The following is a 16856-nucleotide window of genomic DNA, read 5'->3' as shown; positions in this document are numbered from 1 at the left end:
GCAGCGTGTTGCAAAAGCAAGTGTTACCATGAGCATGAGGGGAAAAGTGAGATGTAAAAGTCTGTAATATCTGTCTTGAACCTCGTGTAGCTTTTCTTGAAGCTCCCTGGCCCCTTGCTGCTCTGGAACACGATGCAGAACAGGGATGTGGACACCAAGCCCAGGAGTTAACTCCTATGGGAGGACAGCGGCAGTGGCCACGTTCCTATATCACAGTTCTGCTAATTGCCCTCCTTCCTGAGCTATCCCCCAAGGGTCATTCCCAGCAAATGGGATGGAAAGCAAATCTATTTCTTTTAATTGGGCCTGAGAAAGAAAAGCTGGTTTTGTCCTTCACGTTTCTAGTATTTTGTCTTGCTGCTTTGTGGCTGTTGTTCCTGCTCTGTTTCCTTCTGCAAAAGGGGGTTGTGCAGAACAGGTGGTGGTTGAAATTATCTGCACTGGGCTTTTGCTGACTGCGGAAAGTGGTTGCAGCCTCTCGCCTCCATGTTCTGGGTGCAAGCCGCAGCTCCCAAAGTGACTCAGGGGCCAGGTTCTTGAAAGAGCTGAGAAGACGCTGAGATGAGGAGGTAGCAACACATCCCCTGCTTCAGGGTTTGCTTTCTGACAGCTGCCACCAGGATTTGCGCTACCTGCCGCAGCTCCGCTGGTGCCGTGGTGCCACCTGGCAGAGGAGGGTTCAGTCCCCCCAGGGGCCATTCGGGCGTGCTGCCTCATGTCCCGTGCTCCGCCAGCAGGAGCAAAACCTGGCTCCCTTCCCGCAGCCTCGGCTGAGGTCACTGCTGAGCAAACAGCCAAAAAGCCTGCGGGGAGGCTGGGGAAGGGGGCGAGGAGCGGCTCTGAAGCTGCTGCACCCCCAGTCCCTCAGCCTTGGTTTCCCTGGCCAGCACAGGGGGACGCTGGACCTCTGGAGGGTGAGGACAAGCTCAGCAGCACACTGAGACTCACAGCGGCGCTTACGTGGGTGCTGTAGGGCTCCTCGGTGCAGGGGATGGAGGGCCTTCAGCTGGCCATGTAGCTGTGGTGGTCGTCGTCCTCCGTGCTGGGCAGCCAGTTGCGCGGCTTCGTCACAGAGCTGCCCGTGGCAGGGGACAGGCAGAGGCCAGGGCAGTGACACTGGAGATGGCCACGGGGGGGTGTGGGTTGTGTGGCCATGGTGGTGGTGGCAGTAGCTGCAGCAGTGCTGCAGTTTGTAAAATAAAGAGAAAAATAAAAAAGGGGAGGGGGAGAGGAGGAAGAAAGAGCAGGCATCAAGAGCCTGACACTAGGCCCCCGCAACAGAGCCAGATCCGTGCTGGCCTTGTGGACGCTTTTCGCCGCTGGAACCGAGAGGTGCTGTGGTGGTTTTACCCTGCTGGGCAGCCGAGCTCCACCACAGCCCCTCACTCCCGCTCCTCAAAGGAAGAGGGGGAGAAAATATGGTGAAAAGGGCTCAAGGGTTGAGATAAGGACAGCACAGTTGTTGCCACGGGCAAAACAGACTAAGCATAGGGAGATTAATGTAATTTTTTACCTATTACTAACAGGCTAGAGCAGTGAGAACTAAAAGCAACTAAAAACACATTCCCACCAGTCCACCCTCTTCTACGTCTTCCCCAAGTGGCGCAGGGGAACAGGGAATGGGGGCTGCGGTCAGTCCCTAACGCTTCGTCTCCTCTGCTCCTTCACAGTCCCTCTCTGCCCCTGCTCCCCATAGGGTCCCTCCCACAGGATGCCGACTTTCCCAAACTGAGCCTGTGGGGGCTGCCCACAGGCAGCAGCTCTTCAAGAACTGCTCCCACGTGGCTCCGTACCACGGGGTCCATCCCCCAGGAGCAAACAGCTCCAGCACGGGTCCCCCACGGGCGGCAGCTCCCCCCAGACCCCCTTCTCCTGCGTGGGCTCCTCTCCACGGGCTGCAGCTCCGGCCCGGGGCCTGCTCCTGCGGGGGCTCTCCATGGGCCGCAGCCTCCTCCAGGCCACATCCACCTGCTCCACCGGGGGCTCCTCCATGGGCTGCAGCGTGGAGATCTGCTCCTTGTGGGACCCATGGGCTGCAGGGTATGCATATACCAATTGCATAGCCAAAAAAAGAGAAATAATGAGTCACAGGAAAATGAAAGCCCTCCCATAGCCACCTGCAAGCAAATGACACTTCACACAGGCACTGTCATCCCCGGCCTCTTCAAAAACAGAAAAAAAAAATTAGGAGAAGTGGGGATGGCAAATGTGGCAGCTTTCCTTTCTCTTGGCCTCACCGCTGTGCCCACACCAGTGGCTGGATGTCATCTTTTGGCACCATGCACCCACATTTATGGTGCTGTAGGCAGACAGGGACAGAAAAGGGCGAGATCAAATTCCCCACTCGCTTCAGCTGCTCAGCATTGGTGCTCCTGGCCCTGGCAACAGAGAGGTGAGGCAATGCCTGGGCGGCTGCCCTAGCCCCAGGGATCTTTTCCCTTCCTCCTCCCCCTCCTCATCCGGTACTTCTGGCTGCATTCAGCCAGCCGTGCGGGAAAAAGTGACACAAAGGGGCCCAGTGCTCACTCTTGGAGCGCTCGCTCCTACAAATACCGGTGCAGACACAAGGAAGCCACAGGAGCTGGGCAGCCACTGGACAGTGCAGCAGCTTTCCCTCCTTCTTTGCCATCTCCTGAGGACCAGGAACCCACAACGTGACCCCCTCAAGGTGCGTGGGACTGGGACATGCCAGGCAGCAGCAACTGTTCCCAGCTGCGGGCAGCGCTGGGGACATCGCCTTGGTGGGAGGTGGCACCAGTGTGAGCTGGGGGTGGTGGTGGGGGAACAAGGGGATGGGCACCCATGCGTTTGAGTCTTACTAGACCCCGCTGCTGCTGCTCCCCATACCATGGGGGTGCTAGGACACTGCTGCCTCCCCCTGCGCTCACCCCAGCCTCGGCCCCTCTCCGATACCCCCTCCCCTAGGGGCTCGCTCCCTCCTGGCCAAAATCAACCAGCTCCTTCCTGCAGCTTAACAGTGGCGAGCATTGTCCCACAAAACGCCAGGAACAGCTAGCTCCAGGCGCGGCACGGCAGCTCAGGAAGCTGTGGGTAGCTAAACCTGCGTGCCTTATGAGACCTGAGCTTTGGAGGTGGAAGGACTGGTGAGTGCTTGCAGAGATCGAGACGATTCAATGCTAGCAATAAGGGGGGGTGCCTGCTCAAAGCCAATTCCCCATGAGTGCTAGAAGAACAGGTTATCCCGGCTTGTGGCAATGGTCCCCGTACCCCAGTGTCATCAGCAGATGCCATCGGGGAGAGCACAGGAGCCTCGCCCCTCACTGCTGCCTCTCCCCAGCTGCAGGTGCCCCCTGCCATGGGGCTGTTCCTGCTCGCTGTGGCCCTGGTGCTGGGGGGGACGGCTGCCACCCACTGCCCTGCAGCCTGCGTCTGCGACAACCTCCGCGCCCACGTCCTGTGCCTCAACAGGAACCTCATGGCCATGCCTGGCAGCATCCCTGAGGTGGGTGAGGAGCTGGGGGACAACAGGGATGGGGAGGGGTTGCAGCCTCCGAGGTTAATGCGGTGCTTTGCGTGACCTGCAGCTCACCAAGAAACTGGACCTTCGGGGCAACAGCTTCACAGTGGTCCCAGTGGGAGCCTTCCTCGCCATCCCGTACCTCACGCACTTGGACCTGCAGCACTGCAAGGTGGAGAGGTTGGAGGAAGGGGCTTTCCGGGGGCTGGGGCGGCTGCTCTACCTCAACCTGGCCTCCAACAGCATCACCGTCCTCTACCAAGAGTCCCTGGATGGGCTGTCCTTCCTCCAGCAGCTCATCCTGAAGAAGAACCGCATTGAGGAGATCCAGCCGGGTGCTTTCAGCCAGCTGGGGTCCCTCACTCTCCTCGACCTGAGGGAGAATGCCCTGGTTTACCTCCCAGACATGGTCTTCCAGGGCCTGCAGGTCCTCCGGTGGCTCCGGCTGTCCCACAATGCCCTCCACGTCCTGGGCAGCGAGGCCTTCACTGCCCTGCCTGCCCTGCGCCGGCTGAGCCTGGACCACAACGAGCTGCAGGCGCTGCCCGGCGAGGCCCTGGCACGGCTGAGCGAGGCTACCCGGCTGGACCTGGGACACAACCCCATCACCTACCTGTCTGAGGAGGCCGTGGCCATGGCCTCCCTGAAGCACCTCTTCCTGGACCACACAGCCCTACAGGATGTGGCGCCCGACGCCTTCACCTGCAGCCCCCAGCTGCGGACGCTGGATCTGTCCCACAACCAGCTGCGGGGCCTACCTGCCTTGTCTGGGGTCAAGCAGCTGGCGAGGGTCAACCTGGCTGGGAACCCCCTGCTCTGCTCCTGCCTCCTGCTCCCCTTCCACCACTGGATGGGGCGGGCGTGGGTGCAGGTGGAGGGGACCTGCACTGAGCCCCCTGCCCTCCGTGGCCGGTCCCTCGACTCCCTGCGCCCCCCCGAGATGAGGTGCGGCCTCCCCCAGCCACCTTCCCCCAGCCCCACCATGCCCTCAGTGCGGCTGGGGGTGCCCGGGAGCGGGCAGTGTCCCCGGGGCTGCTCCTGCTCTCCTGACTTCCACCATGCCAACTGCGAGAACCAAGCCCTGCAGGAGATCCCCCACGGCTTCCCCAGGGACACCCGTCTCCTTGACCTGCGCCGAAACGCCTTCAGGATGGTGTCCCCGGGTGCCTTCCCTGGCCTGGAGGAGCTGGTGTCCCTCCACCTGCAGCACTGTGGCATCGAGGAGCTGCGTCCCAGGGCACTGTGGGGGCTGAAGGGCTTGATCTACCTCTACCTCTCCGACAACCGCCTCTCCACCCTGGCACCTGCTGCCTTCCAGGGGGCCCCACGGCTTGCCTACCTGCACCTGGACCGCAACGCCTTCACACGGGTGCCCCCAGGAGCCTTCCGGCTCCTGCCCAACCTCTTCTCCCTCTACCTGCAGCACAACACCATCAAGGAGCTGGCTGAGGGTGACCTGGCCGGGCTGGTGGGGCTGCGTGGGCTCTACCTTGCTGGGAATGCCATCAGGAGCATTGCCCCCGCTGCCCTGGCACCCACCAAGATGCTGGAGAAGCTGCACCTGGAGGGGAACCACCTGGTGGAGGTGCCCACGGCCTCCCTGCGGGGTCTGCCCGCCCTGAGCGAGCTGAAGCTGTCCCAGAACCCCATCAGGCACATAGGGGACAGCGCCTTCTTGCCCGTGGCCAGCACCCTGCAGCACCTCTACCTGGACAACATGGGCCTGAAGCAGGTATGTGACTGTGGCCCAGGCCCTGGTAGGGACGTTTGTCCCCTGGGTGTCCTTGAGCTCCCAAAGCTTTGGGAGATGCTCCACAGCCCAAGTGGGACCAGAAAGTTCTTCAGGCCTGGCTGGAGCATTGTCTTGCTCCAAGCTTGTCCCCAGTTCCCAGCAGCGGTTTGCTCCCCTCCACAAGGACCCCCTTGACTCACCCTTGCTTCATTGCAGGTTTCCCCTGGTGCCTTTGCTGGCCTCGGAGCCAAGATCAAAAGCCTCCACCTGGAGAACAACACCATGAGCAACATCCCCACCATGAGCAACTTCACGGGGCTGGAAATCCTCAACCTGAGGGATGTGCCTTTCCACTGCGACTGCCAGCTCCTTCCCCTACGCCGGTGAGTGTTGGGGGGGGACAGCCAGCCCTGCCACAATGAGGACACGGGGCCATCGGAGGCACATAGAGGGAAATAGCCTGGGCCTGCTTGGCATAAGGAAAGCGGTGAGGAGCTGGGGTGGGCGGGTATTCAAAGCCCACCCGCGTGAGGCCCTGAGCAACCTGGCCGGGCTTTGAAGCAACTCACACCCACATGGTTTTGCCTTTTCCCTCACCCCTTCCCTTTGCTGGCCTTCTGCCTCTTTTCCAGGTGGATTGAGAAGCTCAACCTGCGTGTAGGGGCCACCTGTGGGTCCCCTCCGGAAGCCCAGGGCCAGAAGGTGAAATTTTCCACCACTTTCCAAAGCTGCCCTGGCTGGGGAGCCAGAAGAGCCAGTCCTGACCAAGCCAAGGCTTCAGGGAAGCCCAGCAAGAAAAAGGGGTCAGGAAAACCAGCACTCAGAGGCTCCATAGAATCATAGAATATCCCAAGCTGGAAGGGACCCATAAGGATCATCGAGTCCAACTCCTGGCACCACACAGCCCTACTCAAAATTTTAGACCACGTGACTAAATGCACAGTCCAAACACTTCTTAAACTCTGACAGGCTTCATGCAGTGACTACTTCACTGGGGATCCTGTTCCAGAGTGCGACCACCCTCTCAGTGAAGAATCTCTTCCTGATGTCTAGTCTAAACCTCCCCTGCCTCAGTTTGACACCATTCCCGTGGATCCTATCACTGGTCACTAAAGAGAATAGATCGGCGCCTGCCCCTCCGCTCCCCGTCATGAGGAAGGTGTAGACTGTGATGAGGTCTCCCCTCAGCCTCCTCTTTTCCAGGCTGAACAGGCCAAGTGACCTCAGCCACTCCTCATACGTCTTCCCCTTTAGGCCCTTCACCATCTTTGTAGCCCTTCTCTGGACACTCTCCAACAGTTTCACGTACCTTTTGTACTGTGGTGCTCAGAACTGCACACAGTACTAGAGGTGAGGCCGCACCAGCACAGAGTAGAATGGGACAATCACTTCCCTCGACCAACTAGCAATGCCGTGCTTGATGCATCCCAGGATACGGTTGGCCCTCCTGGCTGCCAGGGCACACTGCTGGCTCATATTCAACTTGCTATCAATCACAACCCCAGATTCCTCCCTGCGGGGCTGCGCTCCAGCATCTTGTCGCCCAGTCTGTACGCATAGTCAAGGTTGCCCCGTCCCAGGTGCAGGACCCGGCACTTGCTCTTGTTAAACTTCATGCAGTTGGTGATTGCCCAGCTCTCCAATCCGTCCAGATCTCTCTGCAAGGCCTTTCCACCCTCAACAGAGTCCACACAACTCCTCCAAGTTTAGTGTCATCGGCAAATTTGGTCAAAACACCTTCTAGTCCTCCATCCAAATCGTTTATAGAAACATTGAAGAGAACTGGTCCTAAAATAGAGCCTTGGGGGACCCCGCTGGTGATCGTCTGCTAGCCTGATGTGGCCCCATTACCACAACCCTTTGAGCTCTGCCCCTCAGGCAATTGCTCACCCACCATATGATGTTTTTGTTCAGCTGTATGCTGGACATTTTGTCCAGTAGGATCCCATGGGAAACTGTATCAAAAGCTTTACTAAAGTCCAAAAAAAAAAAAAAAAATCACATCAGCTGGTCTCCCTCAACACCCCCTCCCACACCTCAAGCTTCCTATATAGCAAAGGTCAAATGATCCACACCTGGCAGATTTCACTTAACAAGGGTGGAGCCAAGAGACCTTGTGAAATAGGCTCATCTACCTGGCTTCAATATTTTAAGGTCAATTGTTCCTTATCACTTATAGGAATAACCTGACAAGGGGCTTAGTGGTTAGAGTTGACCTAATTAATTAACTACAAAAGGTGCACAAGGGTCATATTTCTGTTAGTTATTCTGTGAGGAAAATTAGTACAGAGCCTGTTAAAAATAAATAAATAATAAAATAAAATAAATAATAAAATAAATAAAGAAAAGAAAATGACCTTAAAGGCAAAATTGCTATAATAGATTTCCATCTGTCTAGTCATGACAGATAAAGAACATAGCAATCAGAATTACTTTTCTTGATATTAATGTTATTTAAATTTGCTTTTCTGAGATCTCTTCTTTATTCAGGACTTTTCAAACTTTAGCCCCATGACCTCTGACTACAGTATTTACTTCGGCTGCATATAAACTATCACATATAAATGCCAGGATCCGGATCCTCACTCACTATTCAGGTCAAGGACTGGGCTGAAAGTTTTGGCTTTAATTTGGTTACATGCCTACATTGCTATTTTCTGACAGGTCATGGGAAGAAGACTGGCTGGCTTGGGGGAGCTTACATACACGTGGCTTTTAGGCTGCAGCCAAAGTGTTCCTCTAGAAATGCTAAGCTGTTATTTCTTGTTTGCTTCACGGGGGGGAGCCCCATCTTCATACAGAAAACTGAATGCTATTGAAAGACATAAATTAAGATTTTGTTAACTTCCCACACAAAGTCTATTTAAAGAACATTCTTATTTTTAATAAATTTTCTTGCATTTCATGCAATGAGTTGGTGAGTGCTGCTGATACAGCGCTAAAATTTGCCCTGTGTAAGGGAGTAGTATATAAGAGAGAGAAAATTTAAAGGATAATAACATAATTTTGGTCTTATCATTTCCCCCTTTCCTCTGCTTCCATGTACCTCTGATGTCCAGAGGGATACGAAGCATTCATAGTCCTCATGATGTAAGACAGTTACGCGCTCAGCTGTGGTATGTAGTTGTACCTGGTGCTCAGAAGAGTTATGTTAAAGAAAATGGGTTATCATAAAAGTACCCGTAAGAAGTAATTTTTGGGCCTTAATCAGAAGACAGTGCAGGGGAGGCAAGTCCACTTCTCTGCCACGCAACTCCTCAACATGATATGTCATTTTTATTTTCTGTCTTGGAAAAAAAAAAAAAGAGAGAGAGAGACGAGAGAGAGAGAGAGAGAAGACAGCCCACTTTATCAGGTACTCTCTTGAAGACAGATGAGTACAAACATCTCTGAAAATTTGGACGAATGCTGAATAGTCAATGTTCATGAAATGTCCTTATTTTGCAAAGCCAGGCTCAGGGTAAAAATGTATTATAGGTAGCATATTACAGTCTCTCCCACAATGGAAGAGGATTTTATTCTTGAACAGTAATAATGTCAACTTAAGAAATACAGCTTTAATTTGGAATTTATTCCAGCAGCAATAAGTGGTTTAAAGCCTTATCTGCAAAATAATACCATTTTGAGTAATGCTTAATTAATGTCAATTCTCCCTTATCAGTCTGTTTTCATATGTTGCCAAGAAACCAAATGGGTATGAATAATATTACATTTGAATTCCCTACTTCCTTACCAACGCAAAGTGGACACATAATAACATGTAGTACTTTTCTGACACTCTTAGGAGAATATCCCTACATTCCCCTGCAAAGCATCTTCAAAACTAGAGAAACTGCACCATGCTATTCATTGTCCCTAAACATTGTCTTTATAGTGAAAGGAAGGGGGAGTGACAAGCTTATGTGGGTTATTTCTCTTTTCTTCCTCCTCTGGTCACTTGTATGGTTTCGTAAGGAAACTGGAAATGCAGTTGCCATAGTCAGATTTTGGTGTCTTCTGTTTTTCAGCTCAGGAAGCCACTGGCTATCTCATAAACACATCAGTTCATTCTGACTGTTCTAAAATATTCAGATTCTATTCTAGAATAGGCAGATTACCAGATTCATTTTTCTGATGATTTACAATATTGATCAAAACAATACATGTTTTTTTTCCTACATAATATTTGAAACTTATTTTGATAGAGTGGAGTTCTTTCTATAGTATTACTACATATCAAAAGACAATTTGTTATGACTGACAACTAAATGATATTTCTCTCAGTCAAGAGATAGAAATTCTGCTTTCAGTTCTGGTTTAGAAATTGAAGGTTCAGCTTATACAGATCTCCTAATTTAAATTAAAAAGTAATCACATAATAGTGCTTTTTATTTTTTAAAGTAAAATATAATTTAAATAAACTTTAATGGTGGAGAGGTGTTTAAATGAAATGTCCTCGGGAAGGAAATAAAAGTTCTGAAGCATACAATTATTTTCAAGGAAAATAAATATTACAAAAATCCTTTTAGTATTCCATATCAGTAAGTGAGGCATGGGCCTAATGGTGCCTGTATTCCTGGTGCATGTCTGCACAAAGAAGTTTAACTTTGCACTAAATATATTTTCAAACCAAAGCACTTTTCTTCTGCAAGCCAAGACCCTTTGGATTATGTGTTTGTCATACTGTAGTCTTTAGCTGTAGCATATGGAGAGAGCAACCAATTTCTGGCCTGGTCTCAATTTCTTTAGCCAAAATCTATAACTACGACCATATTTTCCTTTAGCTGTGTGAGCCAGACTGCCTCTGAATTAAAAAAAGTGCTTTCCTACTCTTGAAGCGTGTATTTGAGTAATGCTAAGCCTCCAAAACAAGCCTCAGGCCAACTCAAATGCTGTAAGGTCACAGGGAACTCCATAGAAATACTCACTTCATAATTCCAGTATAAAGAAAGTAACTTTTTTTTTTATGGACGTAAGAACTTAAAGTGAAAGGCATCTTCCACAGCACCTTGGTTCTTGAGGCCACACAGGGATTCAACACCAAACTGAAGAAAGAGGACTGAAGTTCCCCCTGAATCCCTTCTCTGTGTAGACCACATGCCACTGATCTCCTGCTCTGAGCAGAAGACTATCACAAGCAAGTGACCAGTTAAAAAAAAGTGATAATTTCCATTTTTTTAAAATTTATTGTGAGAGCCAGCCCAGCTCTTTCAGCTGTGACGGGTGAAGACAATACCCCAGATAAGGAAAAATCTGGGATCAGGTTCCTCTGAGGATGGTGTCTCCATGGGACTCCAGACTGGAAAAAGAGCTGCTCCCTGAGCTTAGGCTGGCTTTGGGGAAGGAGAAAGTCCCATGTGATTTTTCAGGGTCTGTGCCCTGTCAGGGGAAACTGAGTCTAGACAAGTAAGGAAGGGGCAGCCCCACAGGCTTGTCTCTCCCTGAGGACATCTGTGCCAGCCGGCAGCCCTGGTGGCCCCAGGAGCCATGCCACCTCCTTGGGGTAGTGGAGGGAGGTGCTGCACTGCTGCAGCTTCACAGGCACCCTGCAGAACCATTTCTGAGAGAAGGCTGAACCCAAATTCTTCATTTACAGATTGCTGGGATGTGGGGATGTGGCCATCTGCTGAGTTTGGCCATGCCTCAGTTCTGCTTTCCCAAGCAACCGAGTGTGTATGTCTCTACTGGCCTTCACTACGGGTCTCCCTGGGTATATGGGATTCCCACACCTCCAGCTACTGAAGGTAACATGACATTTGTGTACCCAGATAGCAAGTCTTTCTCATTTTACTGAGGATTGTGCTGTCATAGAAAGCAAGGGTAACTCTTCAATGTTTTTGGACAGCCAAGTGGCAATGGATAAGCTATACTACAAAAGATGTGTGGGAGGAAAAGCTAGATAAACTTTAGTAAAGCTGTCAAGTATTTGTAGTATTACATATTACTACAGCAGCAACATAGAAACTAAAGCAGCTGTCTTTCTATTAATACACGGAATGAGGGATTTAAACATGTATGCAAAAATGCTATTTGAGTTCCATTTTTTTCTTAAGCTAAATTCTCTGTCTGGTCCCTTGGCAGTGCAAAAATCCCCAAAGCAGCACTCCTTATGAGTAAGATCGCTCCATCGCTTTTATTTGCTGTGGTTTTGTAATACATATACTTGAAAGGCTGCTAAGGCAGTGAAGAATTGCCAAGGGACAACTGAACCACAAAGGCTGTAGTAATAAAGGAGGAAGGAGCAGAACTGAAGCTGTAATTCCAAGATTTTCTTGTTGTGTGGGAAAGTAAGCAAATTTTAATACTCCATTAGCATAGTCCCTGTGTAATTTCATTTACACTACCGCTTGTTGCCGAGAGCATTCTTTTGTGTTTCACTCAGTAGGAGGCTGCAGAACGTATGTTGTTAAATATCAGGAAAAAAAAAAAAGACTCTTGAAGGACTGCTTTTTCTATGCCACCACCACAGTTGAGTCTTTAGTCATGTTACAAAATGCGACAGTAGGCAGTTAAATGTCCAGTCAAATGGTTGAATGTGTTTAATATAGAGCATTTTCCTGAAAGTCTAGCTGACGCACCTATACTTTACCAAATATTTAATATTGCTATATTAGAAGTGAATTTTAAGCCTTGAGATTTTTTTTAAATGTATTTATTATTATTATTATTATTATTATTTTTTACCACAGTTTTTCTTACACACTCATTGCAGTCCAGAGAAGCTGCAGAGGCAGGAGTCAGATTGGTATCCAATCAGTTCTGTAAAAATATACCCATATATATATGTATAAAACTGAGAAACCACATAAATTCTCTACGCATAGAAATATATACACCAGTAAACCACATGGATCTCCTTTTGGATATAAACAATAAAAAAAATGGAACTACTAAAGCTACAACCAATTCATTATTAACCATGGATGTCTTATTTAAGATGCAGAACAGCTGTACTCCAGAGACCCCAGAATTGTGCATAGCTGTTCTGGCAAGGTTTAGTGCTTCAAACACAACGACCCCATAGACCCTGCTGCATTATATCCAAGCTTAGCTCAAGTCTAGAAGAAGGCTATTTAAGGCCATTCTTGGTCATTACCAGACCTTAGCTAAGCTAGTCTCAGGAGGATTCCCACAGTTTTCTCTGTTCCCCAATGTCTTCTGTTATCTGGGTGGTCCTTTTATACGGGTTACCCCAGATCTCTATTGCTTCAGATGAGAACAGGTAGAAACCACCTAACATCCTTTTGTACATTAAGTGGTTAAAAGGATGTCAAAATGCACCAAGAAGATTTAAAAAAAAAAAAAAAAGAGTTGGGAATAGAATAAGGAATACATTCCAAAATGGGAAAGAGCTGTTTTGTTCATTGCATTTTCTACGCCCTTCCTATGAGTGTCATTGTACTTACCTATTGTTACCCTTAACAACAAGACATGGTTGTACCTATATTGTCCATATGCACCGCTCCGTGTATGTAACGCTTTTTGATCCATTTTTAGATATGAACTTCTGGAAGAAGCTTGGAGAAAGGGCTTGCCTTTCGCCCAGTGGGACAGGCTGACAGTGGTTGCCTGGCTGGAGGTAAGCGTTAGTCACAGCTTTGAAATGAGTCACGTTGGCAGGCTGCTTCTGCACCCTTGTCTTTACAGATTTCAGAAGAGACTGCTGAAGTCTCCCCCTCTTTCTCTGGCTCACTGTGCCATCAGCACTAAGAATATTTTGACACTGGGTGCTGTGAAACAGAGACTGGAGGTGAAAAAAGCAAGGTGGGATTGCACAGGGGAGTGGGGATGGGGCAAAGAGGACTATCGTCACTCGAGCATACCCTACTACTGCACTTGGAATTGAACCCCAAATTCATGAAATCTCATAATTTCTCAGTCCCTAAATATCTAAAAAATCCTAAGACAGTTTATACAGGATGGTGTGCTAAGGAGAAAAAGTAGCTATAAATTATTTGAGTTTAACACAAAAACTACATCTGCAGAATTTTTAACAAATTTAATGAATTTGTGACTTTGGTCCATTTTCAAATATAATATTGGAAAGGGCTAATTTACCTAGATATCATTCAAAATAGGCAGAAGTGTTAGGCACTTTCACCTGGGATGTGGGAGATCCAGGTTGAAATCCCTCTGATTTAGACAGGCCGTTCCTTCGTCTCTGAAAACCGATCTAGCTGCAGAAGGCTCCCCTTTATTTGGAGAGTGTGCATGAATGGATTTTGGAATACATCAAGAGAAATTTATTCAGCAGAGCTGTCTGCCAATCTTGACAAAAATCAATGACTATTTTATGTGAAGGAACTTTTCAAAAAACACTTACCCAGACCTTGAGGGGACAAGAAGGCAAAAAGTAAGGACGTTCTTACACACATGGATAATCACTCCTATATGGCAAGGCTGTACCAGCTCTGTGCAGATACAAGCTCTTTGTTGGTTAAAGGAGCAACATCTCTTCCTTGTTTGTACCAAGCATCTGAATATATACCCACCTATTCTCATGTCTGTCGTGGGTATCACCCATTGATCATTAGGCAAAATTTGCAGTTTTTCCCTTCGACTAGAAAAAATAGCCCTCCTCAGAAACTTTAACAGAAGTATGTTCAGGGAATAAGTAAAGGATGAGGAAAGAAAGAAACTGGCACCTACAAAACTTCTGCTTCGTGTTGTAATTGAAGGCTCCTAATGAAAAAGATGAAGTGAAAACTGCAGAAAGGCAGTTCAAGTGTTCAAACATGACCTTGGAAAATTAGATTATATCTTCCTTCCAAAACAAACTGTTAATATAGAGCATTTGTTAATTTGGCTACTAACAGACTTTTTCATGACAGTTTGACAGTTCTGTAGTTGGATTTGTATCAGTCAGAAATATCCACTATTACAATCAAAACTGATTTGATGGAAGGGTGAACATGCAAAGGTCTAGACAATTCTAAGTACTGAAAACAATCTGACCCTTAATGTTCTTCATGGTGATGTAAAATGTGAAGACATTTCTGACAATTTAAGCCCTAATCATTTTTTTTTTATTTTTTTTTAGCCTTGAATCTTATCTGCAAAATAGGATATGCTTCGTGCTGTCTCAAAGACAGCTTATAAAGAGAAATTGGTATCTATGAACTTCTTGGGAAACATAGTGAGAGTAGCCCAAGCAGAAGTTTGTGTAGCGGTATTCAATCCAAATAGCATACTAATGACAAAAAAGATATGAACGCAGAAGTACTGAATTTATTCAGTCATCAGATGGACTCTGTATACATTTCATACTCTCCTGGGGAAAATGCAATGTGTGACCCTTGGAATAAAAACTGAAATTAATGTTAAAGGAGCTAAAGAACCAAATTAAAGTACTACACGTGATCGCAGTTGTGACATTTCCAAACTTTCCAGCACTCAGCTTCTCAGCATTAGCCTTTATTCTGGTCATTTGTATGTAGCGCAGGCACAGACGAGATATATTTTAAGAACCGTGACTTTTCTTAAATAATGGTGGAAAAGTATATCAGTCTTGATCTGTCGATTTGCTACCTAGCACGATGAATGTGTCCTGCTTTTAGGAACTGTTTTCATCTACCTTCATTTTCTGATAGAGACAGCTGTTTGTTGAACAAATTTAAAGAACAAATTTACCTAATTTGTTAAAGAACTCATTTACCTAACAAGCAGCAAACATATAAACCTATTTCTGCAAGGTGAATAACTCCCAATGTTTATGTTTTCCTGCTTTTCAAGTGCATGTATGAAAAAAATAATCAAATTTAATGTGAACATTAAATACATTTGCATGGTTTCCACATGGAGCTTTGTTTAAGCACAGCTGGATGTCATCTATGTAATTTTTGTTTTCATTTTTTGACTTTTTAGAAACTTTGTATTTCATTGCGGTTAGCTGGGATTCGATCATATTTTTCAGGTTCAGACTCGCATTGGATGGGATGCAGTTGCTCATCCATCAGCAGAAAGGGCTTTTTGAGACATGATGCAGTCATTCCTCAAGCTTACTGAGACATCAGAACAGTCAGTACAGAAAAGCCTGTCTGAGCTCTTTTGAAATCTGACATTACACTCTGTTTTCTCTGTCATAAAAGTGATCTAACAGCTGTCTTTTAAGAAAATGTTTCCAAGTTGTAGATTTGTTATCAGCCACACAGTACTTCAGCGCAGTTAGAAATTAAACACAGGGCTGATGATGACCTAGGCTACTAAGTCTAACATAAGAAAAAAACCCTCAAGTGGCAAGTACATATCTTCTGTAGCTGTGTTCACACTTTGCTGTGACTTCTAACCAATATTTCCAGCAGCAGTGTGACACCATACCAGCCCAGCCCAGTCCTCACTAGGTTATCTGCACTGTGCTTGGAAAAAATGAGCTGAGAAGGGTAAGATTGTGCCCACAAGTACACAATAGGGACTAACATGGAAAGAGAGATAAAGCCATTTTAGTAGAAAAGGGGAAAAATGACTTAATCAATTCTTATTAGGTTGTTTTCTGTATACGATAAGACTATCAAACTGCCAGTAATACTGACTTGTGCCACGATTTGCTTGTAAAATGTACAGGAAAGGAGTAGCCCAGGTGATGGAGAAACATAGCTGTAAAAATAATCCAAAGCATCCCTTGCATTCTGGCTTATAATAAAATCAACAGAAAGAGTTCATGTGAAGCCATGTCAATGGTTCTAAAACAATTTCATTTTAATAAATAGTATGATTGTTATACTAATTTATATGTATTACTATGCTTATTCAGGCTGATAGATAAATGATAAATTTCATGAGAGAAATTAAGCTACGCCTTCAACGAATGTGTACTTTATCTCAACAGCTCTGGCTAGGAATGCCAGCTTGGTATGTTGCTGCCTGCCATGCCAATGTGAAGAGTGGAGCTATTACGTCTGCTTTGTCCAATACCAAGATTCAAAGAGAAATTGGAATCAGCAATCCTCGTCATCTCTTAAAACTTCTATTAGCAATCCAGGAGATGGTATCACTCAAAAGTCCATCAGCACCTCCAACATCCAGAACAGTGAGTTCTGTTCAGCTAGCTTCTTCTTTCCCACTTCACTCTGCAGGAGTCTGCAGAAAGGCTTTTGTAGTTAGAGAGTGACTCTGGTAACACACAATTCACAATCACTGTGAACTGTCCTCTAAAGAGTTGGAAGTACTTGTTCATCAATCACTCAATTGTTGATCGCTGATATTTTTCCTTTAGTGGATACCTTTTTTTTTTTAAAGATGTGCTTTTGATTAACCTTGATGTTATTTAAATGATCAGTATTGAGCACCTTATTTGTAATTTTACCTGCCTTTCTCTTCCTTCAGGTCAAATCTCCCAACCAAATCAGATTGTGTTTCTCTTCTTTTGTTGTTTATCATATTTTTGTTTGCGGGGTGGGCTAAGGCAGGAGAGGGAAGAGGTTATGTAGGAATACAACTATTACGAATCTTGTTCACTTTCCCCCTTTTGGATCCTTTCAAATGTTTTCCAGTCTGAGTTGGCTGCTTTTAGGTTCTTCATGCTTTTAAGAGAAGCAGTGATTGGAAGTGTGAGGGCAGAGCACGGAAGGGAGAAGTGGAGCATGTGCGTTTGGTGGGGAAAGGGGAGAGAGTGGAGCAGACAGGAAAGAAGCAAGTAGAGAAGAAATAGGTTTGAAAGGAAAGAGGGGA

The 16856-nt window shown here is 47.3% G+C and overlaps 2 protein-coding genes across 2 annotated transcripts; both read left to right on the top strand.

Annotated features, from left to right (window-relative positions):
• Window positions 1-2666: 2666 nt before the first annotated feature.
• Window positions 2667-6213, top strand: CHADL (chondroadherin like). Its single transcript, XM_040548851.1, has 4 exons — window positions 2667-3463; window positions 3546-5210; window positions 5427-5593; window positions 5843-6213. Exons 1-4 carry the CDS (start codon window positions 3317-3319, stop codon window positions 6051-6053), a joined length of 2190 nt encoding a protein of 729 aa, XP_040404785.1. The 5' UTR covers window positions 2667-3316; the 3' UTR covers window positions 6054-6213.
• Window positions 6214-12325: 6112 nt separating this feature from the next.
• On the top strand, window positions 12326-16643 carry LOC121068716 (liprin-alpha-2-like). The gene is made up of 3 exons (XM_040554122.1): window positions 12326-12411; window positions 12687-12768; window positions 16015-16643. Exons 1-3 carry the CDS (start codon window positions 12341-12343, stop codon window positions 16294-16296), a joined length of 435 nt encoding a protein of 144 aa, XP_040410056.1. The 5' UTR covers window positions 12326-12340; the 3' UTR covers window positions 16297-16643.
• Window positions 16644-16856: the final 213 nt, after the last annotated feature.

Source organism: Cygnus olor, chromosome 1, assembly GCF_009769625.2.
Source record: "Cygnus olor isolate bCygOlo1 chromosome 1, bCygOlo1.pri.v2, whole genome shotgun sequence".
NCBI classification, from domain to species: domain Eukaryota; kingdom Metazoa; phylum Chordata; class Aves; order Anseriformes; family Anatidae; genus Cygnus; species Cygnus olor.
The sequence above is the reverse complement of the archived record's forward strand: the minus strand, read 5'-3'. Positions and strand labels throughout refer to the sequence as shown.

What these genes read in the sequence shown, in the direction of transcription:
- CHADL (XM_040548851.1), top strand. Translation starts at nt 3,317, where the DNA reads ATGGGGCTGTTCCTGCTCGCTGTGGCCCTGGTGCTGGGGGGGACGGCT. An exon ending in TGCCTGGCAGCATCCCTGAG is followed by an intron (nt 3,464 to 3,545) that starts GTGGGTGAGGAG and finishes CGTGACCTGCAG; the next exon opens with CTCACCAAGAAACTGGACCT. An exon ending in ACAACATGGGCCTGAAGCAG is followed by an intron (nt 5,211 to 5,426) that starts GTATGTGACTGT and finishes GCTTCATTGCAG; the next exon opens with GTTTCCCCTGGTGCCTTTGC.
- LOC121068716 (XM_040554122.1), top strand. Translation starts at nt 12,341, where the DNA reads ATGTCTTCTGTTATCTGGGTGGTCCTTTTATACGGGTTACCCCAGATC. An exon ending in ATTGCTTCAGATGAGAACAG is followed by an intron (nt 12,412 to 12,686) that starts GTAGAAACCACC and finishes ATCCATTTTTAG; the next exon opens with ATATGAACTTCTGGAAGAAG. An exon ending in CAGTGGTTGCCTGGCTGGAG is followed by an intron (nt 12,769 to 16,014) that starts GTAAGCGTTAGT and finishes TTATCTCAACAG; the next exon opens with CTCTGGCTAGGAATGCCAGC.